General features: G+C 40.9%; 1 protein-coding gene across 5 annotated transcripts; it reads left to right on the forward strand.

The window, feature by feature from the left end:
* The first annotated feature begins 118 nt into the window (after positions 1-118).
* Positions 119-24,959, forward strand: LOC105226358 (ankyrin repeat and KH domain-containing protein mask). 5 transcript variants are annotated; one of them, XM_029550227.2, is made up of 17 exons: positions 119-219; positions 1,610-2,216; positions 2,277-3,067; positions 8,169-8,430; positions 8,488-8,587; positions 8,650-9,109; positions 9,375-11,387; positions 11,456-11,567; positions 11,652-12,163; positions 12,560-13,985; positions 14,056-14,198; positions 14,984-15,211; positions 15,487-16,305; positions 17,225-17,546; positions 17,829-23,587; positions 23,660-23,812; positions 24,540-24,959. In XM_029550227.2, the coding sequence occupies exons 2-17, from the start codon at positions 1,739-1,741 to the stop codon at positions 24,561-24,563; spliced, it is 13,602 nt and encodes a 4,533-aa protein (XP_029406087.2). In that variant the 5' UTR covers positions 119-219; positions 1,610-1,738; the 3' UTR covers positions 24,564-24,959. The 5 variants fall into 5 exon arrangements, with proteins under 5 accessions (XP_029406087.2, XP_011203506.2, XP_011203509.2 ...); XM_011205204.4 differs by adding an exon at positions 7,575-7,613 and having other exon boundaries at positions 131-289; positions 1,592-3,067; XM_011205207.4 differs by adding an exon at positions 7,575-7,613 and having other exon boundaries at positions 131-289; positions 1,592-3,067; positions 15,490-16,305.
* The last annotated feature ends 783 nt before the right edge of the window (positions 24,960-25,742 follow it).

A 25,742-nucleotide genomic window follows, 5' to 3' on the forward strand; every position in this document is an offset into this window, starting at 1 on the left:
ATTATTTAAAAAATAAATTAGCATGATTGTGTTTTGAGGAAAGTTCCTAAAAAAATTGTTACAGGTGGCAATAATAATCTCTCGTTATTTTCTGCTTGTTCTTCTTGTCTAAAACTGACGAATGGTTCCTCGTGCCTGTCGTTCGTTCGTGACGGAACGATACCGAAAACGATATCGCTGCAGCAGAAAATTGCTAAAAATTGCTAGAAAATCGCAACGGTAAATCTTAAAACTATTGAAAAACTATAATTAAAGTGGCAGAGTGTTATTTGATCATAATTTCAGTGCGGTAAATAAAAGATATAATCATAAAATTGCGTTTGAAAAGTTTGCCTTTCACGAGAAAAAATTTTCATTACACACTTAGCTTATGTGAAATACGTGTGCATGAGTGTGTATAGAGAGCAATGAGTGAGGCGATGTGAGTGCGGCTCCGCTGGCTATTCGTTTTCTACTTTGTGACCATTTTTTCTTTAACCTGTGCTTTGTGTTTTGCTTCCGAGAAGTCTCGAAAAATGTGAATCGTTCGCTCGGTAGGTGCCTATGGCTCGTCCGTTCGGCTGGTTGATCATTGTTCGGTTGTCGTGTAAAATGTAAATTGAAGTATTTAATATTTCAAATGTTTTACTTCTGTTAGATAATTTTCATGGAGGATTAAACCATTGGATAGGGTAGTATAATATTGTTTATATATAGTTGTCATCTAGAATATATTTATCTACCTAGGAAAATTGAGTGACAAGTCAGAAAAAGGCCATGGCGAATGTTTAAATTTTTTTGTAGTTATTTCGCAGTTTAAAAAATGCCATTGTATTTGACAAGATTAAGCATACTTCCAACAACAACATTAAGAGAAGTAAAGTTCAAAGTTTTTTTAGAACCCCACAATGAGAATTATATTTTAAATCTATTTATTACAGTTTGTCAATGTACGGTGTAAACGCCCCTGCTTTGTTGTTTGGAAAACGTAATTTTTTCCTCTTGGTTTGAATTCTGCTTCGAGGAATTTCTTTCAGCGAAAACGAATATTCGCCATTTAGAGGATAGTCGGAAAAACGGAAAATTTTAAAAGTGGAAGACGCAAGGTAGAATAGTCTATAAAAGACAATGAGAAAGTGACGAAATGGCGATGATAACTAACGTTGCCACTTAGCAAAAATATAAGTTAGTAGAAGTATTGTATATGATAAGTATTGTGCTTCAAACGCAAATACTGTAGTCGAAACTATTATTTTCTTTTTTCCACTAGTAGCAGAAAAATATTTTTCATCTGTTAAGTATAGTCCTCCGAAATTTTTAAGTTTAATAATTATCTTTTACTCAGAGTTGTATTTGCAAAGTTTCTTTTCCGCTTTGTAGCAACTCTGATGGCAACACTAAACACGTTTAGGGCTAGAATAAAAGGAACAAACAACGAATAGAATAAGCCGACCTAAAGTCGCTCTACTCTGCTTTTCTTTCTTTTCATTGCACAGCTCTGCAATAGCACACAAAGTACGTATTTCTCATCAGTGTAGTTTTAAAATTTACATTAAGAAAATTTATACATATGTATATACATAATTTAAGTGCATCGTTTCTATATCATTAGAAAATCTTCAATATATAGATCTAAGTGGAACAATAACATCTAAAACGAATCAAAAAGTGTTTAGGTTTATAACAGAACAAAGTGAAATTTTAATATTCACGCTTATACGCATAGTGTAGTGAAAATTAAAAAAAAAAACGGTGGAAAATGAATAATGATGATAAAAGTAACGACTTAAATGTGTGTTCTACTGCTATAACAACTACAACGTCGGTACCAACGTCAGTGTCTAATATAAATAATACAACAACAACACCCGCATCGGCATCAACATCAGCAGTTACAGTGGCTTCAACAATTAAAGCTCAAAAGTCTACTGCCAGCAAATTGAAGCAGTCAGCGAACCTGCAATCAATAAAGAAAGCAGTTAACGTTAACAGCAACAACAATAAAAGCAATAACAATAGTCTTAAATTAGCAGCTGTAGCAGCCGCCGCTGTTACATCTGGAACTACCACAACCAACATCTCCTTAAAAAAGTTATCAAGGAATGCAACACAACAAGGTGGAGGAAACAAAAAAATCTTGACCGCCAATCCCATCAATACTGATAGTTGTAGCGAAAGTATAACTGCAGTTGTCCCAGAAGTAGGCAGCAAAAAAACGGCTACCAACAATAATAACAGTAAAATTAATACAACTAAATCACTTATAAGCAACAATAATAATTATTCTGCTTCCGTAGTTCCCGCAGCCGCCGCCGTTAATGGCAATAGCAGTACTAACATCAATATAAAGAACAACAGTAAAATGTCTAAAATTGCAGCCGCCAAAGTTGCCGCATCCAGTGCCAATGCTAACGCAAACGCCATTGCGGCCGATTGCGGTAGTGGTACAACACCTGATCCAGCGTCAACAATCACAAGTACGGGAGTTGGTACTGATAGCGGTACTGGATCTAGTAATAACACCGTCACCTCTAATCCGTCATCTATTCCTGCAATAGTTTCGAACGCACCTGCCAATACAACAACGTCCTTTAATCCAGCCGGCGGCAATAGCAACGGTAAAGCATTAGGATCCACAAATAAAAAATCCGCTAACAATGCTTCAACCGTGGCTGTTTCCACAACTGCATCGGCAAAGGCAAAAATTTACCAAATAAAAACAAATCCCCTGTCATTACTAGTGAACACATCGCAGAATGCCACAGCACCTACAAAAAACAATGGTAGCAATGGCGGAAACGGTAGTACCGGCAATAACAATTCTGGAACATCTTCACGTGTTGGAGCAGTAGCAGCTATTAAGCAAAAGCTGAAAGCTTCAGCTGCTGATGCTGCTGCAGCAGTTGGTATACCCACCGTCATAGCTGGAAATTCTCGTTCCGCCTCATCGTCAACATCGTCCAATTTATCGTTGGCCTCGTCTGACACACGTCATAAGCGACCCAGCGAAAATTCGGATACAGATACGGAACTATCCCGCCAACCACCAGATCTATCCGAATCTGATGAAGAGTCAGTTTCAGAATCGGTAAGTTATTAAGAAAAATTCACTCAATAATTTTCATTAAATTCATGTTCATTATATTTCTAAACAAATTTGAATATTTGAACTATAAAATCCAATTATGTTTAAAAACAAAAAAACGTTGATCGTTGAAAAAGTTGACAATCTGTATGTTCGTTTTTTAAGTAATTAAGCTATGGTGATGGAATAGAAAATATAGTTTAGCTCAGTTGCCTTAAAATGTAGATACATACATATATTTATATATACAATCATGTGTATATTTTATATGTAGTGTTTACTGTTTATTTTACATAGAGCTCCATTTTGTCCCTTAACATAGCTTCTATAAATCGATTTTCAGTTCGTTTACTTTCAACACCATTATCGTCATCGACATTATCATCATATTACTCATCTTTGGCGAGCGTGTGTGTCTGCTATTGGGTGCATATTGCACTACCTGAAAAATTAAATACAGATATACAGGGACATGTGCATACTATAAGTGTTCCCACAAAAAGTAAGGTCAGTGTTATTCAGTGCTAACGAAAACATCGTGGCATAATTGAAATGTGACTATTGAAATTCGAATCGTTTTGTCCAGTTTCTTTGTTTAGCATTAATGATGAAATATTATTATCGCTATAAAATCCAACATTTTATTGACTCACCATGTGTGTATCCATAACCCTTGGATTTCTTCAAAATATATATTTTACTACATGCTTTATTTCTCTGGCCGGTAGTCTCATATATAATACTAGGATGTGGATAAGCTTTTAAGTCGTACCAAGTAAAACAATTGAAATAATTTTTTAAGATTTAGTAATAAATTTTAGTACGAACAATTCTAAGAATATTAATTTATTTGCATTTGATTAAGAAACAGTTCTTTCTAAAATCCACTGCGATTGAGGTCAATGATTCGTACAAAAACGCCACAACGCTCACCGCTGTTGTCATAATAATTTCTTGATGTATATTTGTATGCAATTACAACCTCGCACAACCAAAATGACTGACTCTGTGATCTCTAAGTTTTATATTTGTACAAATATGTATATTTTTTGTGTAAACACACACATACACATATAAATGTATGTTTGTACACACTATGTAGGTTTCTGTACAACAAAGTGTTGTGTCTAGTCGCCCTTATTGTGGTTATTGATCATAGTTCTTTTCATCCATCGCTGGTGCTATTATCGTCACATTGCCATTATCATCTTTAATAATTATGATATTTTTGTAGGTTGGTTTTTCCTTCCCCTTCGTAGCGACATTCCCGTGGCGTATTTTATTATTTTAGCTATCGTCATCATTATTGTCGTTAGATCGGAATTGAAAATACATACCGACCATGCTATGTACTCGCATAATGTCGCATGCAAAAATGTATGTAATTCCGTTGTCGCTGTTTCTGTTGTCATTGTTTTGAAGTCGTCGTCTCCTCTGCTATAGATTACAATACATATAAATTCATAAATTAAATGATTTTTACCTACCTTCAATTGTATGTACTGCATAAAGTGTACACACATAGTATATATTTGCGTTTTATTTATTTAGCTGTAGTGTGGTTTTTGCTGCTTTTGTAGCAATGCCATCGTTTCCTTTGCTTTTTCATCATTGTTACAAACTCACAACACGTTGCTTAAATTCAGTTTTCCACATTTTTGCCCCTGCTGGCAGCGAGTAAATACCGATTGCGCGTGCAAAGAAAAATAATATTTTATTGTATATTGTTGATTAGTACTGATTTTTGGTTAGCTCCGACTTTTTAGTCAAATGGTCGTTCAATCGGTCGGTTGTTCGTACGGTCGGCGTGTTGAAAGATTTATTATTTGTTTGACTTTGTGTTGGTAAATTGTTGGATCAGCTTGAGAGAGTTTAAATTTGAGTGTATGTGCATACAAAAATACAATATCAGTCAGTTCAGTTATCATATTTTTAGGCATGAAATATTTAAAATTTTGAAGATAATTTTTTTTTGTAACTTATCATTATGAATATCTGTAACTATATCCAATTTAGTCTTATCGTTCATTAAACAACATTTATTTCGTAATTCATTTATGTTGTTGTTGTTGTAGCGGCAGAGTTCTGCCGAGTTGACAGTCCTTGGCCGGATATAAATCCGGGTCCGTTCCGGTTACGTAGACCCGACTGTCGTGGGAACGGCGTAATTCACTTATATTTTCTTCTGCTCGATGCGGATCATGGGAATATTCATTTCTAAATTAATCATAAAATGAACATAACCAGGCGAACATACATACATGTGTACTATACATTAGATAGATAGACAGATACTATACATTAATTATTTAAAATTTCTCCAGCTAATTGGGAAGTAGGGAATTTTGAGGTCGTAAGGTAGGGAATTTAAGGTTAGGAGTTTTCGTTCCTAATATCGTTACTCATTCAATAATTAGTGGTAAATGAATAGTCAGCATTTTTGTTAAAACTCTACTTCATAATTTGCCGCGATAATCAATAAAGCATATTAACAAGCGGGAGTAGTGCCCTCGATATTGACCCCATTTTGTATTTTTTTTGTCTTATTCAAAGGCATTAAATGACCAACTACTTTGGAATGCCTCCTTTTCCATAAATATCACTATATATCTTCTTTTACACACACACATAATGCATCTACGTACATACATACATTTATTGATATGGATATGTATAATCAAAATATTTAAACATCTTACTGATTTACAAATACTAAAACTTGTTGAAATATCAAACGAGCAAAGATGTAAATTAGTAAACAGAAAGTTGGGTAAATGCACTTTCATACGAACAACATTGTCGTTATAGTGAAATTTCTTTGGAAATTGATTTTTTCTCTTGTTTGAAGGTTAAATACCAGAAAAACGTGCAAACCGCAGACAACTGCTATACCTAGTATGAATGCTCAACAATATCTATCGGTGCATATATGTACATATGTACATATGGGGTCATGACTAGCAATGAAAATATAACATAATTGCTATTTACATATTCATCTACGTACATATGTTTGTATATACTACATCCATGAGTATTTAACAAAATGTTTGAACTTTGCTCACGATGTATGCGCAAAGTATGAAGTTCCGGCAATGATTTTCAAAGCAGCTGAGAAATATTGAGCTTCGCCTTAATTTGTTGCTGATGATTCATACAATTCTTTAAATTCTCCAACCATCTGACAATGGCTAACAAACAAGCTGCGACAAACAGACAGACCAACGAACCCCCAAAATAAACCAATTTCCGAAAGAAAACGAATGGATGGCCATTCGAGTTTTTTTCATTTAATCTTTTTTGTTTGTTTTATTTACTTCTTTTTTGGGCTTGGTACAAGGCAGCAAAGTGTATAAAATAGAATTTGAGAAATGTAAAATGAAAGCATAATGTCAAATATGCGAATCGTGTGATAAGTGAAAAGCGACAATAATTAATATCAAAATCAGGCAAGAGAATCATAAGTAGGGAAATATATATATATAAATATGTATGAAATTAAAAGAGAAATTGGCAAAGAAACGAGTGCGCAAAGCATAAACCAATAATCGCGCACAACTCATTCCATTCCATTTTCAATCCATTCCGGTCCATAGTAAAGTAAATGTGTCGGCTTTGCATCTTTAGTTGATGTCGCTGTCATCGTCGGCGGCGATGGTGACTGCAAAAGTCAGCGTCATCATTATTATCATTGGCGCTGCATTGTTTGGGCTGGTCACGTTGTTTTATGAATTCGTGCATATATTTTTTCAGTGTAATTTTCGCTGTGTGTCTGTAACTGCTAATTGCATTCGTAAAAATTCTGTGTGACTCTTTGATCAAACAAAGGCGATGTACGAAGTCTTTAAAATGGTGGACCGTACAAAACGGGAACGGATGCAGAACTGACAAAGTGCACGTTTACGTTTCCCCTACAAATACTAATAATAATAAAGAAAAACAAAACAAATGATAAAACATAATGCAGGATACTTTTGCTAGGTTAGGTTTCTTAACAGTTACAAGATTTTAATAAAAAAGAGTTGATTGCACATTCTCAACAATACATTTAAATCTATTTCTCGTTAGCTATGATCCAAATGTTTTAGCGCAGATTCAAATGTTTTAAGTAAATCAAATGCAATAAAAGGCATTACACGTAAACTAATTGGATATTTAAATATTTTAAAGTGTTCCTTGTATCATGTTATTCGCGACAGTAGGACAGACATTACCAAACACATTGCTGTAAATTGTGATAACCAGAGGCCCTACAACTATTTCATTACTTCCACATTTTCATCTTGAAGAAAATTTTAGTTTTCTTTCAATTCCATTCACTTCTATAATCATTTTGATGACTTTGACTGCAAACATACCATCAACATTTCGAATTCTAATCTGCTTTTGAGCAGTAGTATGCGGTAGTAATTGACCGCTATATCTTTTTCTTCGATCGATCTGCATAACTTATCCCCATTTGTTTCATTTAATTTTTGTTGATATTTTACTTTCATTCTTCTTTTTATAGATCCTTTTGGCATGCTTGTGTCTAAGGCCAGATCTTCTGGTAAGTTTCGCGTTTTTTGCATTTTTAACCTAGAACTACCTCTGCAATCAAAAATTGTTCAACTTTCTGTTACGACAATGGTTGCATAACAAAGCTTAATATCCTAATCAAACGCCTTGGCACATTAATCGGTTTTTCTTAGTAAATATTGACTAAACAAAAGATTTTATTAACATCTCCATATCTAGGTAAACATATTAAGAACGCCAAAACGCCATTGTGGTACTTATTGGCTTATTAACAGTGGACATCGGCAGGAATAACGCCTAGAAGATTTTCATGTTGGTGGCCAAAGACACAAGGATGCGCGCGTCCACTGCTTTAGTTCATCATTCAATAACTTTTACATTAATCAAAATTATGACTTTGCTCTAATTATTTTTTTTTTGTACATTTGTAAAGTAAAAAATACTCACCGTAATAATTCCTTAGTGCTTGTGTTTCGTTTTTTTTTCTAAAAAGTATTATTTAAAGTTTAAAATGAAATGTTCTTTCTGAAACGTATTCATTAGAATTTAAAAATCAGTAATATATTATTATTAATATTATTTTAAGGATGATATCCCAGAATCTGATGCTGATAGTTGTGGGCATGAAGAGGATAACGAATCTGAGGAAGACAACGAGGATGAAGATGATGATGAGGAAGAGGGCGAAGAGGATGAAGAAGAAGACGAGGATCCGCCAAATGAAGTGAGTGGCAATTTCTCGGTTGGCTCCACAGAGGAAGAGGAGGATGAAGACGAAGAAATTCAGGATCCGAATGAAACGACTGGCGATTTTTTGCTGGAAGGTAATAACTGCGCACACTATGAAGGTAAACGAAGAGAAATTGACCGACATTATATATATATATTGTTTTGAAATATTTTAGGTGAGAAGCCACCTGTGTTACGTCATGCCACCCATGCCATTGATGAGACTAAACAGGCTTTGACCAAAATGCGAAGCGGCAACACTCCACGCGAAAAAACGTATGTTGAATTTTCATAATCATAAAATCTGTTGAAAATTAATATAAACATATCTTTTGCAGAATTTTCTCCCAAACTCTTATTGCCGCCTGCACCGACAACGACGTTCCGACCGTGCGCCGATTGCTAAGTAAAAATACTATGAACATTAGCGAATCCACTGATGACGGCGAATCCTTACTCTCGATGGCCTGCTCAGCTGGTTATTACGAGCTTGCGCAAGTTCTACTCGCCATGCAGGCAGCTCAAGTAGAAGACAAGGGCCAAAAGGATTGCACACCTTTAATGGAGGCAGCCTCCGCTGGTCATGTAGAAATCGTCAAACTACTAATAAGTCACAATGCTGATGTGAATGCCCATTGCGCCACTGGAAATACACCGTTAATGTTCGCTTGTGCCGGCGGTCATGTGGAAGTAGTTAAGGAGCTACTAAAGCATGGTGCGAATGTGGAGGAACAAAACGAAAATGGGCATACACCATTAATGGAAGCAGCATCAGCCGGTCATGTTGAAGTGGCTAAGGTAAGCGTCCAGATCTAAGCAATAACACATAATTTATGTTAAGAGCAAATGATGATAATCCGAGATTTGAGACAAGTTATTTATGCCTTATCACTGACCCTTTCTCTTTTGAGATTGAGTTACAAATCAAAAATTGCGAATTGTGCTCAGTGCAAAGGAAGTCAATGAACTATTATGATCTTATTTGATGTTGGAAGCAATAGTATTTGTAATGGTTAATTTCAATTGTCAAAACTTAAAAAAAAAACGATCATATTATTTATAGGTACTTTTGGATCATGGTGCTGGTATTAATACACATTCGAACGAATTCAAAGAAAGCGCACTAACGCTAGCTTGTTACAAAGGTCACCTGAATATGGTGCGTTTTCTATTACAAGCTGGGGCTGATCAGGAACACAAGACCGACGAAATGCACACCGCTCTTATGGAAGCATCAATGGATGGTCATGTCGAAGTAGCGCGTCTGCTTTTGGATTCGGGAGCCCAAGTGAATATGCCTACCGATTCGTTTGAGTCTCCATTGACTTTAGCTGCTTGCGGCGGTCACGTCGAATTGGCCACTTTACTAATCGAGCGTGGCGCTAATATTGAGGAGGTAAATGATGAAGGCTATACACCACTTATGGAGGCTGCACGAGAGGGTCATGAAGATATGGTTGCACTGCTCTTGAGCAAAGGCGCAGAGATCAATGCCACCACAGAGGAGACTCAAGAGACCGCACTTACACTCGCTTGTTGTGGAGGCTTCAGTGAGGTTGTCGAATTTCTCATTAAAGAAGGAGCAAACATTGAACTGGGTGCTTCCACTCCGCTAATGGAGGCGGCGCAAGAGGGTCACACCGATTTGGTACGCTACCTACTGCAAAATAAGGCTAATGTCCATGCAGTCACACAGACAGGTGACACGGCACTAACACATGCCTGCGAAAATGGACACACAGACGCAGCCGAGGTGTTATTAAGCTATGGCGCCGAACTAGAGCACGAATCCGAAGGCGGTCGTACACCGCTAATGAAGGCAAGCCGTGCCGGTCACTTATGTACTGTAAAATACCTTATCCAAAAAGGCGCTGATGTTAACAAGCCGAGTAGCAGCAACGACCATACACCACTTTCCTTAGCCTGTGCGGGAGGCCATCAAGCCGTAGTCGAGTTATTGCTGAAGAGCGGCGCTGATCCCTTTCATAAGTTAAAAGACAACAGCACCATGTTGATTGAGGCTGCTAAAGGTGGACACACGCGCTGTGTGGAATTACTCTTCAAATATCCGTTATTCGTGCAAAATCACCAGAACGAACTGCAATCGGCAGCAGCAGCTGCAGCAGCCGCAGCCAATGCTGCCACTGCCGCCGGTCCAGTGAATATAAATAATACCTTACGCTTCGTAAATCCGCAACAACACAAACAATTGCAACAACAGTTGCAGCAGTTGACTGCTCCGCCCGGTTTACAGGTGTCCGAAGCGATGCGTGTTTCGAATCAACAACAGCAATTTCATCAGCAACAATTCAGCGCCAATACAATGACCACCACCAACGGCACAAACAACAACAATGTTGTCACAGCTGTCGCCTACACCGAAGAACATTTGCCATTAAATTCGTCCGGTGATGCAAATAGCGAGGAGTTCGCTGCCATCGACATCAACTCGCTAAGCGCACAGCAGCAGGAGGCTTTAATTGCCAAGTCGCGCCTATTTCATTTGCAAACTGGTTTCGAACAGGGCCTCACATTGGGCCGTGAGCAACTCTCACAACCGGAACAGCAGCAGCAGCAGCAGCAACAACAACAACAGCAACCACCTCTACCCGGGCACAGTAACAATGCACATCGTAAACATTTCGAACTGGACATGACGCACATAAATGCTTTGACACCACCACAAAAGGCACCGCCAGCTCCACCAGTGGGCGGTGTTGTTACACAACAACAATCGCTGCAACAACCACAATTCCAATTGCAACCACAGTTGCAACAGCATTCAGTGCAGCCCACAATGAAGTCGAAGAGTAGCAATGCATCGCGTAAGAATCGCCAGCCACCAGCGCCTTTCGAGCTTAACCTACCAACGCCCAATTTGGCTAATATCGCACTTGAACAGCAGCAACTGGAGCAAATGCAGCAGCAGCAGGAAGAGCAGCCGGACGAGGTGCGCTCGCAACCACTGGGCGATGATGGAAGTGGTGGCTCCATTGTAGCAGTTGGTAGTGAAGCAGATAGACAACAAAACCGTTGCTTCATGCGTCGTTGCTTCTTCAAACCCGAATTCCACAAGGTACTACTTGAAATTAAATAAAATTTAATATAAATGAAAATCTTTTTGAAAATTTCCAAATCTTATAGATTGGTATTGAGAACAAGTCGGTTGTAACGGCTAATGCATTGCCACCTGTTAATTATATGGACTTGACTGGTGTCGAGGGCGTTGAGGCCATGGCTAGCAATGCTGCTTCGGGTAAGTTGTCTTATGCCCGCTGCCTTATATGAACTTTACTGTATTTATGTATTTTATTTATTTTTCACTAATGGAAATGTGCAGGTGTGAGTGCTTTGGGCGATAACGAAATGACTTCGATTTTCCTAACTGGCAATACCGGCAACGGCGCCCAATCTCAACAAATGCTTAACATGCCTTCGGATAATATGATGATTGAATTACTGGATGCCAGCGCTGTTGCCGATGCAGCAACAGAACTACGTCAACACCAACACCAACAACAACAGCAGCAATTGCAACAGGATCCAACTAAAACTATGCTGAACACACAGCAATACAAAAATAGTGGTCTAGCTGTTGCCGCTTTGGAGGCTATGTCAGCAGTAAACAGTATACAAAATAATCGCAATTTTACCAATAAAAATACCAATAACAATTTGAATCAAAAGAGCACCCAAATCACAACTCCATCGGAAGTGTCGCAGAGCACAGCTATAAGTGATCGACCAAAAGCTAAGCCTGTATCGAAAAAGGATAACAAATTCCGTAAAACTGTATTTCCACAATCGCCTGTACTACAACAAAACCAGATGGTATCCATTTACAATAAATTGGTAAGCTTGCTTTACTTTGTATGATAAATAGAGCTAAATTCATAAAAAAAAACTTCGCACTGCACTGATACTAAAATACCTTTCACGGGTGATTTCTTTAGTATACAAGAGGTTATAGAAAATTTGTTTCTCGATTTTGTTCGTTCAGTTTGAATTGCGGGTGTATGCTATAGTGAAAATTTTATTATAAACATTCTATTTACTTTAAATTAGACTAAGTGTTAGAATTGAGGTTATGTTTTGTATGTATGTATGAAACTATATCCGATCCCACCTATATTTAATTCCAAAAGCTCCACTGAAGTGCCAATTATAGCTTTGATTATGTTTATTTAAAATGTCCGAATACTTTTTGCGTTTATTTACATTAACCTCAACACTTGTACCAATTCACAGCCGTTACTTCTAACCAACGAAATCAAACCGAGCCTGCAAACAAAGCAGGTTATCATGACACAAATGGCGTTTGCCGCACAACAACAACAGCAGCAGCAACAACAACTGTCAAGCGGTTTAGATTTGAGTAGTGGTGGCGATAACGCGATTGCATTGAACAACTCTCCAGCTTCTCCCTTGGCGTCTCCTTCCAATGCGGCAGTCGCAGCAGCAACGTTTATGCAAGAGCAACTGCACATGCCGGCTATCGGCGCTGAGGATCACCACCAACATCAACAGCAGCAGCAGCAACAACAACAACAACAGCAGCAGCAGCATGAGGTTACCTCCACCATATTGCAAGCTTTCCAAGCAATGCAATCCCGCAATGTGGGCGATGATGCTGCGTCAGCCGCGTTGGCAACCGTCTGCGGTATGAGCGCCGCCGAACAGCAAGAGTATTTGAAGGAACGTTACCAGTTGTACGATATGCCACGCTTCTTCGATGACCAACCGAAGTCACCAACCGAGACTCCACCACCACCACTGCCAGATAATAAACAGCAACAACAGGAAATCTACAGCGAAGATGGCATTGCTGTGTTGGAGGAGGAAGTGGAATTGGATGTTGAGCCGGATGGCGAGAGCGTTGCTGAAATGAAGAATCTTGCAACGTTGGTCACCGCTGCAGCAGCTGCCGCACCAAATATGCTGCTCGAGCATGTTGCCATGTCCGGTGATGCAAACAATGCTGATGAAAATGCATTGCACATGGACGAATATGGCGAAGCTGAAGACGATGAAGATGCCACTGTTGAAGCCGATCAGTCTGCTGCATCGCATATGTTAGAGCAACATGCTTACGATGAAGGCGGTGAGGCGGATGGTGAAGAAGATGGTGATGGTGATGGGGAAGGTGATGATATTGAAGAAGTGCTCGAAGATGATGAAGAAGATGGAGAGGATGAAGAATTAGAAGGCGATGTGGATGGCAATTGTGAGGAGGATATTGATATGACAATGACATTGCACGAAGACGAGAGCATAGAGATAAGGAAGCATGTGATTGGTGGCGAAGAAGACGAAGAAGATGAGGAAGAGGATGAAGAAGACGATGAGGATGATGAGGATGACGATGATATGGCATTAAGCAATGCGAAACGTGCTAAGAGCGCACATCGTCAACCGCAAGCGCTTGAGAATTTAATACTTTCGAATGTCGCCTATAAAAGCGACGAATTGTCTCAGGCACTTTGTGATTTCCGTCAAGACTTTCCAACCGATTTGGTGCACGTCTTTCCGCCGATTGCTAATTTCAAAACAGCTTCGGGCAGCGCAGCGTTCAGCACCTTGCAGCAATGCACTGCAGCAGCAGCTGCCGCCGCAGCAGCCGATGTTGCAAATGCTGCCGCTGACATTGCCAATGCTGTCAAGGTGGTCGGGCATGGTAAGTGTTGAAATGGAGTGTCAACTATCGACCAAAATTTGAACTGAGCTTTATTTTTCTGTTTGTGTAGATGTCGATGGTGCCACAGCTGCTGGCGTCATAACCGCTACCGGCATGTATCCAGCATTGGAGAGCTTTGACCAATTCCCTGGCGATATTCCCGGCGATATGGATGATATATTGCAAATATTCCAAAATGATCCTTCGTTGCAGGTTAGTCAAAATAATTTTTGTATAATTTTATAATATTGCAAAAAGCATTGATTTCGCTATTATTGAGTTAAATTAGCCTTCAATAATTTGGTGTAAATTGTTAATAATTGACTTGTTGGGTGCTTGATCATAATAAAAATTGCCATTAGATGTGTGGCAATGTGTTTCATAAGACGTTTAAATTTTTTTTGACCACTTTACAACTCTGAAGAAATTTTGAAACTTACAACCGAGTATTGATTTTTTTAATATGTACACCAATGATACGGTGCATTACTAAAGCTTCATAGAGATAGTTTAACAAGCTTACTATTCTGTATCATTATTATTTATTTTTTTTATATATTTGTATATAAATTAATTTATCACACCATGATACGAATTACTAAAGCTTTATAGAATATACATATGTACATAGTTTATCAGCCTTACTGTTTCCTCGTATTATTATTTTATTATAGTATTGTTTTTTTATTCGAGATTCGTAAATATTTTAAGACATCATCAATTTATTTTTATTTTTTTCTGAGTCCTCCAAAATTTTATGATTTTTTTTTTTTGGTTGTTTGGCTATTTATTTTATATTTATAATTTGTCCTTCCTAATTATCCAAAATTAATTCTCTTGCCCCCCCTTTCGCTTGAGAATAGCAAAATTGTATTGGAAAATAAAATATTTTATGATTTTTCTTTTGGAGCAAACTTTCTTTTTGGTTCACAATCACGTTGCTGTTGCTGTTGATGTTGTTGTTACGTAGATTATTCTTTGTCATTGTTGTTATTTAGGAGCTGCATAATTGTGCCGAACTGGGCGACCTGAATTCAATATGCAAGAACCGCTTTAGCAGCAACTGGATGCCGACGCCGAAGTGGACCGGCCAGGATCACTTGATGGCGACGCATCAGCAGGCGCTGCTCTCGGCCGAAGACCAACAGCAGCAGCAACAACGTCAGGCAACTAATCAAATGCTTCTCGAATATCAGCATGAGCTGCAAATGGGGGAGCAAATGCAGGTATGCCCCTTTTTAATAATTTTCGAACTCCCGCCCATTCACCTATACACAAACACACACCCCTGCACAGGCCAAATCGCCAAAATATTGGCACGTTCAACTCACAACCCCTTCAAAAAGTGAAATTAAAATCAAAAACAAAAAAAAAAATATGTAAACTCTCTAATTGGCATAACCTCACATAACAAATCCACTACTGATCTTGAAACGTCTCTCAGTTCATTTAGTTAAAACAATAATAATAATTGCATACTTTTTTTTTGTGTACAACGCAGCAGCATCAACACCATCAGACTTTCTCGTTTTTGCCGCTTCCGTCAGATGATGCCGCCGTAGCCGCCGCAGCTGCGCAGCATCAGCAAATGCAACAGACACTGCCACATCAAGGTGATTTTCTGCTACAACAGCCGCATCAGCAACTACAACAACACCAGCAACTTATACTACAAGAAGATGAGGAAGAATTAAAGCAGCGCCAGTTGCATATGATCCAGCAATTGCAGCAAGATCGCTCAAGCGATCGATTGCGCAAAGCATTGGCGGCTTGTGCGGCCAATCAGCTACAACAACAACAGCAGCAGCAGCAACAACCGCAACAGAAACAGCAGCAACAACAACAACACCAACAGCAGCAGGCAGCAGCCGCCGCCGCAGCCAACTACGTCTTCAATGTGGAGAGTGGCGACAAGTCGGCCCAATCGTTGCAGTTGCTGTTCCAGCTGCCACCGTCGGTGCAGCAGCAGCATCAACACCAGCAACAGCAGCAGGATGTGCACGATGCGGCACAACAGTTGCAGCATTTGCAGTTGCAAGAGTTGCCAGATAATCAAAAACAACAACTGATGCATGAATTCTCGCAGCAGGCGGAAAGTTTAATGCAGCAGCAGCAACAACAACAGCAGCAGCAGCAACAGCAACCTACAACACTGGATCAGGTGGCGCAGAGTAATCTGCTCCTGCAGCAACATGCTTTACATCAGCAAGTCCTCAAACAGAAGCAACAACATCTTCAACAACAGCAGTTATTATTGCAGCAACAACAACAACAGTTGCAGCAACGACAACAGCAACAACAACAACAGCAGCAGCAACAGGTAAAAAGTTTGAAATTAAAAAGAAATGAAAAAAAATGCGAAAAAAGTTAACTTCAGCTGCTCCGAAGCTAGATTACCCTTACCAGTTGCATTTCTTAAAGTGTGAATTGTCCGAAGATTAAAAAAAATCTTACAAGGACTTCATTTCAATTACGGAGTAAGAGTTGAGTAATAGTCCATGGCAAATTTTGTGAATTTCTCCATAGAAGGTTTTACTGATTTCGATTGATCAGTTTGTAGTGCAGCTATATCCTTTAGTAGTCCGTTCTGAACTCGTAGTTTGTACTGCTACCTTGAACCATTCCGCATTTCATGCAGATATCTTGTAAAATAAAAAAAGTTCTCCATATAAGGACGTGTATTAGAACGGTTAGATCGTTCGATATATACGGTTCCGATAAATGAGCAGCTTCTTGTTGAGGAATGGATATGTGCAAAATTTCAGATTGATATCTCAAAAATAGAACTAGTTCGCAAATACACTGACAGACCGTTGTTCCATCCATTTCCACGAAAGTCTCCGAAACTGGAACAGACCCGGTTTTTTTTATCTGATCAAGGATTGTTAAACCGGCAACATTCCTTCAAATTACTTCAGGACTGTTTTCAGCAGCTAAAATAACAACCGTCGTTCGATGGTTAGAAAGAATCGAGAGCGTACCGCCATGTTTTCATTCACCTGATGTATGACGTCTTTGTCGCCTTTTTTACCAGTTATTTCATTGCCCTATTTTCTGCATAATACCGTTATATTATTTAGTAGATATACAGCCGTTGTTTTTCATCATGGCGAGATGTATGTAACAAAATGATATATATATATACATATATCCTACCAAAGAATGTTGCCAAATCTGTATATCCAATATTCTTTGATGCGAATATTTATTCATTTAATTTAATTATTTATTTTCCACAGGTCCAAGTTGCCACACAAACGCAACCACCAGTCGTTGCCCCTTTCAGCAATGCCTCACCTTCTGCAGCACGAGGATGTACACAATTCCATGCCACTATCTCACCACTAACGAATGATGTTGGACTCGGCGTCTGCACACTCTCAACGCAACAACAACAAATGGCTGCAGCTGCCGCAGCGGCAGCACAACAACTGCCCGAACCACCTATAATAACATCGACAAAAATCTCGGGCGGCATCGCAAAGAAAGCGATCGACAAACAGTCCCGTAAGGAGCGCAATCGTTATGCTGCGCTGCGTCAAACCCCAGCAGGCAGTCAAGGTGAGTGTCTAGGAAAGGATGTTAAGCTATTTTACTTTAAGTATACACAGATTTCGTATCGTCAATATGTATAGATTATAACTTATAAAACTCTGTTTGATCCAACAATCGAGACTTGAAAAACCTTATCGAATTTATACAGTACGCCATCGAAACCTGAACGCTAGCGAATTTAATTCTTTTATTTATTTTTATCGTGATCCAATTTTTTGAGGCTCTGTCTTCATATCTATAATTTGAAAAACACATTCCATGTCCAATTTTTATTTTTCTTCCCTCCAGCGAATACCACGAATCAACAACAATACCAACAAACCGTTGCCACTACTACACCCGACAAGACTATCGATGTCGATTCGGAAACTGACTCCAATCATGACACCGCACTAACTTTGGCTTGTGCCGGCGGCCATGAAGAGCTCGTTCAACTATTACTAAACCGTAATGCCAACATCGAGCATCGCGACAAGAAAGGCTTTACACCGTTGATACTGGCCGCCACAGCGGGTCATGAGAAGGTTGTGGAGATACTGTTAAAGCATGGCGCCGAATTAGAGGCACAATCGGAGCGCACCAAGGACACTCCACTTTCGTTGGCCTGTTCGGGCGGTCGTTATGAAGTGGTTGAACTCTTGCTGAAACACAATGCCAACAAGGAGCATCGTAACGTATCCGACTATACGCCACTTAGTTTGGCAGCCAGCGGTGGCTATGTGAATATTATAAAATTGTTATTGAATCATGGCGCAGAGATAAATTCACGCACCGGCAGCAAATTGGGTATTTCACCGTTAATGTTGGCCGCTATGAATGGTCATACCGCCGCTGTTAAATTGCTCTTGGATCAGGGCTCTGATATAAATGCGCAAATTGAGACTAACCGCAACACTGCTTTAACGCTCGCATGCTTCCAAGGTCGCCACGAAGTGGTCAGTTTGCTATTGGATCGTAAGGCGAACGTTGAGCACCGCGCTAAAACCGGACTTACACCACTAATGGAAGCGGCCTCGGGAGGTTATATTGATGTAGGACGTGTACTGTTGGACAAGGGTGCCGATGTGAACGCAGCACCTGTACCGACATCACGTGACACCGCACTCACCATTGCAGCTGACAAGGGTCACTTGAAGTTTGTCGAGTTACTGTTGGCACGTAACGCCGCCGTCGAGGTGAAAAATAAAAAAGGTAATTCACCACTTTGGCTGGCAGCGCATGGTGGCCACTTGAGTGTCGTGGAGATATTATATAACCATAATGCCGACATTGATTCGCAAGACAATCGTCGTGTATCATGCCTGATGGCTGCCTTCCGTAAGGGTCACACCAAGACCGTGAAATGGATGGTACAATTCGTGACACAGTTTCCCTCCGATCAGGAGATGAGTCGCTTCATTAGTACCATCAGTGATAAGGAACTGTCTGAGAAATGCCACGATTGCATGAAATTCATACGTTCTGCCAAGGAGGCACAGGCTGTAAAAGCAAATGAAAATGCTTCCATACTACTCAAGGAATTGGATAATGAGCGTACACGTGAAGAGAGCCGTAAAGCCGCTGCAGCGCGTCGTCGCGAGCGTAAAAAGAAGAAGAAGTTGGAAAAGAAAGAGGAGAAGCGACGCCAAATGGAGGGCGCCACCGGCGGCAGTGAAATATCTGGCTCAAATGACGCCGATGAAAAGGACTCGGATCAGGACGATGACAGTGATCGTGAGGAGAATGGGCTTGAAGATGATGACGATAATCAAAATGTACCGAACTACCGCGAAGAGGGTGATTCCGGCATCGATCAAGGCTCATGCTCGAGCGCCGAAATAAAAACAGTTAATGTTGCTAACAGCAATAACAATGCTCAGCAGCGTGAGGCCGATAAAAATGGCAAAAACGGTAAAAATAACAAGAAAAAGAAGAATGCATCACCAAGTAATAACGGCAAGGAAAACAACAGCGCACAGCAGCAATCCAATGCTGCTCCTACTGAAGACACACCAGCGCAGTCAAGCAGAAATGTGGGCAAACAAGCCGCCTCTGCCAAAAAACAACCAGATAGAGAACATGAGCAAACACCGGGAAAAAGTAATGGTGCCGGTGCAAAAAAGTCCGGCACACACGCAGCTGAGCCAACGAATACACATAGCACAGCAAAGTCGACCAGCACATCAACTGGAGCCATCAAAAAGATCGAAAGTCAGCAGCTCAGCGCTCGGAAGGAAGAGGCGAGCAAAAAACGCGACACGAACAAACAACGCGAGAAAGAGAACCTTGCGCCGAAAGAAAGCCAACTAACTAGCAGTGGTCGCCAATCGCAACGTGAACAGGATCTACAGACAATGTACCTTGCGGATAAGTCTATAGATCCAAATTATGCCGTGCATGCAGCAAAGGCTGGTATCCCTATCCCCGCTAGTACTGGCATCTCAACTACGCGGAAGTCACTAATTTTTTCAGCTTCACGTTGCCTCATGAAAAGTAGCGTCGCTCTTCTTAATGAAGAGGCCAAATCTGGAAAGCATGAAGATCACATAGCCGTTGGCGGCACCACACAGCACAAATCAACACCACCCAAACGTGGCGAGGATGGCTGGAAAGAGGTGGTGCGTAAGAGTTCCACCCAACAAAGTAGCACTACTTCATCCACGACCAGCGCTTCGACCAGTGCTTCGTCCACATCGGCAGGCGTTCCCAGCGCCGCTGCAAGTGGCAACGCAAGTGGCGCTACAGGAGGTGCCAGCGCAACTGCTCCTACAACTGCCACTGAAATGACATGTAAGAAAGTGCAAGTGCCTGTGAACGCGATTTCGCGTGTTATTGGCCGTGCCGGCAGCAACATTAATGCAATACGCGCAACCACGGGCGCTCATATCGAGGTTGAGAAACAAGGCAAGAACCAATCAGAACGCAGCATTACCATTAAAGGACAAACCGATGCCACTAAACAGGCACACATGCTTATCTTGGCACTCATCAAGGATCCCGACGTAGACATACTGCAGATGTTGCCACGCATAAACACCAGCATAAAGGCGTCGTCTCTGCCTTTAAGTGTAGGCACTTGGGACAACAAAACAGCGGCATCAGCAGGACAGTCCTCCTCGGCTTCCACAGCTTCCTCCACATCATCATCGGCATCGGTATCGGCTACACACACAACTAACAACGCCGGTAATGGTTGTCCCCAATCAGCCAATAACAACGGCTCTGGAGTTGGTGGTAATACCGGTGCTAGTTCTAAGGGCTCCGCTGCTGGTGGCTCAAAGGGTGGTAAATCGCAGTCCACTGGTGGCAGTGGCAAGTCCAACGCTGTGCGCTCGCAAACAGCCAAAACGGCTTTCCTACAACAACAAGGGGGTAATCGTGGCAGCCAGTCGCAGTCCACAATCACGTCACAGAAGTTGAAATCTCAAGACGCAGCCAATAACAAGTCTACGAGTTCCTCTCATAACAATAACGGTAGTAGTGCTATACATGCGCAGAAAGCTAGCAACTCAGGCAAACAACAACATTCGAGTAATGGCGAGAGGGGCAATAACACCATTATCAATACACAGACATTCGCTGCTAAATTGGGCGGAAGTACTACTTCTGCGCACATGTCTCATAACTCACCATCGAAAAAAGTCGGTGATGGCCTAAGCACTGGACGTGTAGGCGCAACTGCACCTTACGGACGCGGTAAACCTGTTCCTAGCAGCGCCGCCTCAGTGCCACAGCTAGGCGGTAGTGTAGGTAGCAACAATCAAAATAACAACAGCGCCAATAATGCGCTGGCTGGCCCCATCGGCGTTTTTAATCCAGCCGAAGTGGCTGCTGTGAACGCTGCGGCTGCCGCAGCTGCTGCCGCTGCCGCCGCCGCTTCTGCAGCTTCCGCAGTATCGAGCGCGCATTCTGCTACAACAACATCAACAGCAACACTCACGTCAGGCTCAACAACTGCAACAACTACATCGACAACAGCAGCAACATTTGCCGCTGCACCCGGCACACGTGCCGTCACACCAATCGGACCGCCAAATAAGCGTAACCAAGGCTCACCAGTGACTGCCGCTTCGGCTTCATCAGCACAGCAACAACAGCAAGTCTCACAAATGCAGCAGATTCAGAGCCAGCAACAAAACAGCGGATCTCCGGGGTCCGCCGCTGCAGTACATCCTACAGTGGGAACTGTTACGGATATTCAGCAACAGCAACAACAACTTGTCATTAACTGTGCTGAATCGACAGCCACTGGCAACCCTGACGGACTTAACAATGCAACAACAGCTGGCAGCTTCGGCTCACAGCTCGCTTCAAAAATCAGCAACGAATACACGCTTTTCTTTAACTATACAACGCAGTGGGGTGATAATGTGCAAATGTACAATTCACCCTCGGCACTCGTTAGTGATTCGCTACCCAAAGCGGATGCCTCAAAGGCGCCAGGTTATAATCGCAATATTCTTAATTCACCAGTAGGTGGAAGTTCTAAGGCCTCATCGAATCACTCGGCTTCTCCGCCCAGCAACAATATGATGTCTGCGCCGATTGGAATGGTACTGATAGACAGTGTTGGCAACCCTATACCACAAACGCATAACCGCAAAATTGCGACCAGTAAAGCAGGTGGTGACACCTCGACTGCGGGCTCTTCACCCGGCATTAATACTGCGTCTTCGGTAGCGACAAGTGGTGACAGTACCACGATTACAACAACAAATATAGGCGAACGCGTTGATATGGGTGTCAGTTTGGCGGGTGGTAATGGCGCTGCTGCCGTCGTCGCATCCAAAGAAATGCAACTATCTAGCGCAAACAATGGAGCTAATGGTAGCGAGACGCACATGTCACCCGGTGTTATTAAGCCACCAGCACCGATCGGCCAGCCACCGGTAGTGAACACATCTATGAGCTCAAATAACAATGCCTCGTCGAATATGCCCGCCAGTGGTCTGGCTATACAACGTCCGCCACCAAATAATAACAACAACCAACAACAACGGTCAGGTGTTGGAAACGCCTCTCATACGCCACCTTCATCGAATGTTGGCACACTAGAGGGCAGTGCGGTTAGCACACAACCGCCTACCATGAACTTCGGTCCGATCGGTCCCAATCACTCGGCGCGTAACAACAACAACGGACCACCCGGCGCAATTGGTGAACCGCCATTGAATCGTTTCTTTGAACCAATGAACGTCGCTGGCAATGCAGGTATGCCGCATCATGTGAAAATGCCACCTCCTTACGGTATGCAAATGCATGGCAATATGGGTGGCGTCGGTGGCAATGGCAATCACCCACTATCTCGACTTAATCTACGTAATTCGACATTCGGTGCACCCGGTGGCGGTGTTGGTAATATGGGTTCGATGCCACCAGCGCCAATCGGGCAACCACCACAGCAACAGCCGTTATTGGGCGGTGGCATATACCAACAACATCAACCGCCACCGCCTCCACCGGCAAATCCTAATTTCCCAACAGGCAAATCAATGGCACCGGGTGCAAATCTAGCGCCTGGTGCACGTGCACAGTCTCAACCACAAAATGGCCCACCGGGGCCAAATGCCGCCGCTCAACGTTGGTATGGGGGCTATATGGATGTGTTGAATTTGGAGAATGGTGGTCTGGGTGGAGCAGGCAATAATTCCCCGGCAGCAATGTCACCTAATCAAGCCGCCGCAGTCAGCGGCAATCTGCTACAACAACATGTCGCCCAGCAGCAGCAAGAGGATATGCGCAAAATGCCACGACCTATCGGCACCGAACGCGCCTCATGGAAATGCAACAACTATCCAATGAATATGAGCGGCGGTGGTGGCATGCCGGGCCCCGGTATGGACGATGGCATGGGGGGCGGTTCCGGTATGCCCGGAGCTGTTGCTGGCCTAATGCACGGCCCTTGGATGATGGACAAACCGCAGCAAGCGGCACCACCACAGCAGGTGCAACAACATTCAAATTGGATGAAGCAGCAATATCGCTTCTATGGTGGCGCAGCAGCTGGCGGTGCTCTGGGTGGCATGGGTGGACCTGGCGACTATCATCATCAGCAGGATCAATTTCACGTAAGCATTTCACTTTTGTGGATTATGGTCAACGTGAGTGACATATTTTCGTATTTTTTTTTTTATCCACAGATGCCTCTCGATTATCACAACTCGATGGCACCACATAATTTGCAACAGAATACAGCGATGAACCTAATGCCACCCTATGGCTACCCGTATATGGGTCAAGGCGCAGAAATGGGGCACGTTGACAAATTGGAAATGTGGGACCACGACAAGCAGGTGAGCTATGAAATTTATATAAAAAAGGCAATGAAAAATAAAACTATTTATGCAATGAAAATATTTCATTTCATTAGTACAGAGTAGCTTGCGATTTTTTAATTCTAATTTGAAAATATTGGTTCAAAAATTAAATTTAATTAAAATTTTAATTTTAAATTGTAAAGTCAGTATTAAAAATCGATAAAATAAAATCGTTTGAATGTGTAAATTTGCCGTTGACTGCTCAAGAGCATCGTCAAGCGTAAGTAACTAGAACAGACCCTATTTTTCAACCGGCAATGTCAACTCGGCACCATTCCTCGAAATTACTTCAGAAATGTTATCTGCCGTTATAACAACAACAACAAACCCATTTTATATGGTGGCTCTGTGCGAGCCTTAGTTCAAAAATGTAGAACACGCATTTTTCAAATTTTCAATTATAAACTTGTGATTAAATGCTTTTTATTTTTGACTTCGATATTAAAAATTATGGCGGCTATAATCGCGTAAGTGGTGTCTACGCCAGTAAAGAAGATTAAAAATTAATTTTTAAATTTTCAGTCCAATATTTTAGAATACATATTCTAAAATTATTTTTAATTAGGATTTTCGCCACAACAAAATAATCAAAAATTATAATTTAAAGTTCATTCATTTCAATATTTACAACTCTGGTCACAGAATCAGCTGTTCATTTTAGTAATTTGATTTTATTTATACGCTTTTCTTTTTTCGCTTACAGATGTGGCAAAATTGGTCCAATTGATGCTTCAGTGCTCAACAGCAGCAACAAAAATCCGCACACCACCACCAACAACAACAACAGCAGCAACAAAAGCAGCAGCAGCTGGATGGTGCGAAATTATCGACAAAAATTTTAAAATGAATATTGACAAAAAATGTTATTGGAAATTGGTTGCCAGCAGGTGAAGTGGCACGGCCACAAGGAGAAGGCGTAAAATAAGCGGCAGTTCATAAACTACGAAAAAATGTACTATTACAACAACATATACACACATACACATATATACACGCACTCAAAAATACCCTTATATATACATACATGCATACTTAGCTACCCTACGCGTATATACGTATATATCTTTGGATTAAGCTGAAAAGAAGTGAATGAATATAAATATTAAATGAGAAAAAAAAACAATTACATACATAATGATTATTATATACAAAAAAGAAAATGAAAAAAAAAGAAACCAACAATTGCGGAGAGAATTTAATTACCTAAACAAGAAAAAACCGATAAAACAACACACGATTGATTGAATTATTTTCTTTTATCGCTCATTTGTGCTCCATGCACGAGCAATGCAAGTGAAGCATACGAAAACAAACGAACTTAAAACACAACTACAACAACAAGAAACAAATAAAAACAAGGCGAGCAAAGCGATAAAAGTCCAAACAGCGGCAGAAAAAGTTTGCAACGCGCTCAATTAAAACGAAAACTTCAACAACATTTATTAATAACTACTGTATACCGGTATATAACGGGGATGGATGTTTGTACTTTTGCGCCACTCCACACCTCCATACCCCTATTATAATATACACGCATACATACATACATTTATTATCTTTATGTTGCACGTAAATCGGCCAGCGCCGCGTATGCGCACTGATGTTGCCGTAGATTTACAATCGGTTTTCACTTGTAAAATTTTCATTTTTTTTATTAGTTTTTAGTTACTTTTGCCTATACCTACATACATTATAAACTATATTATCTATTATATGAACTATATATTTGTATGCATGAAATGATGAAATTCTTATAGAAAATAACAAACAAGTAAGCAGAAAAAGTGAAAATTACAAAAAAAACAACAACAAAAATGTCTCATCTTGGGGTTTTGGCAATTACGTGGCAAGGCATGTTTGGTGTGCCTGCGCGGTTATTTGGGTTACATTTTCAGTTTTTATCCTA

This window comes from Bactrocera dorsalis, chromosome 2, assembly GCF_023373825.1.
Source record: "Bactrocera dorsalis isolate Fly_Bdor chromosome 2, ASM2337382v1, whole genome shotgun sequence".
NCBI classification, from domain to species: Eukaryota; Metazoa; Arthropoda; class Insecta; order Diptera; family Tephritidae; genus Bactrocera; species Bactrocera dorsalis.

Bases quoted from the DNA above. Each gene is read 5' to 3' on its own strand.
- LOC105226358 (XM_011205204.4), top strand. From the start codon at position 1,739: ATGAATAATGATGATAAAAGTAACGACTTAAATGTGTGTTCTACTGCT. The intron at 11,388-11,455 runs GTACTACTTGAA...CAAATCTTATAG, and splicing joins TCAAACCCGAATTCCACAAG to ATTGGTATTGAGAACAAGTC. The intron at 11,568-11,651 runs GTAAGTTGTCTT...GGAAATGTGCAG, and splicing joins GGCTAGCAATGCTGCTTCGG to GTGTGAGTGCTTTGGGCGAT.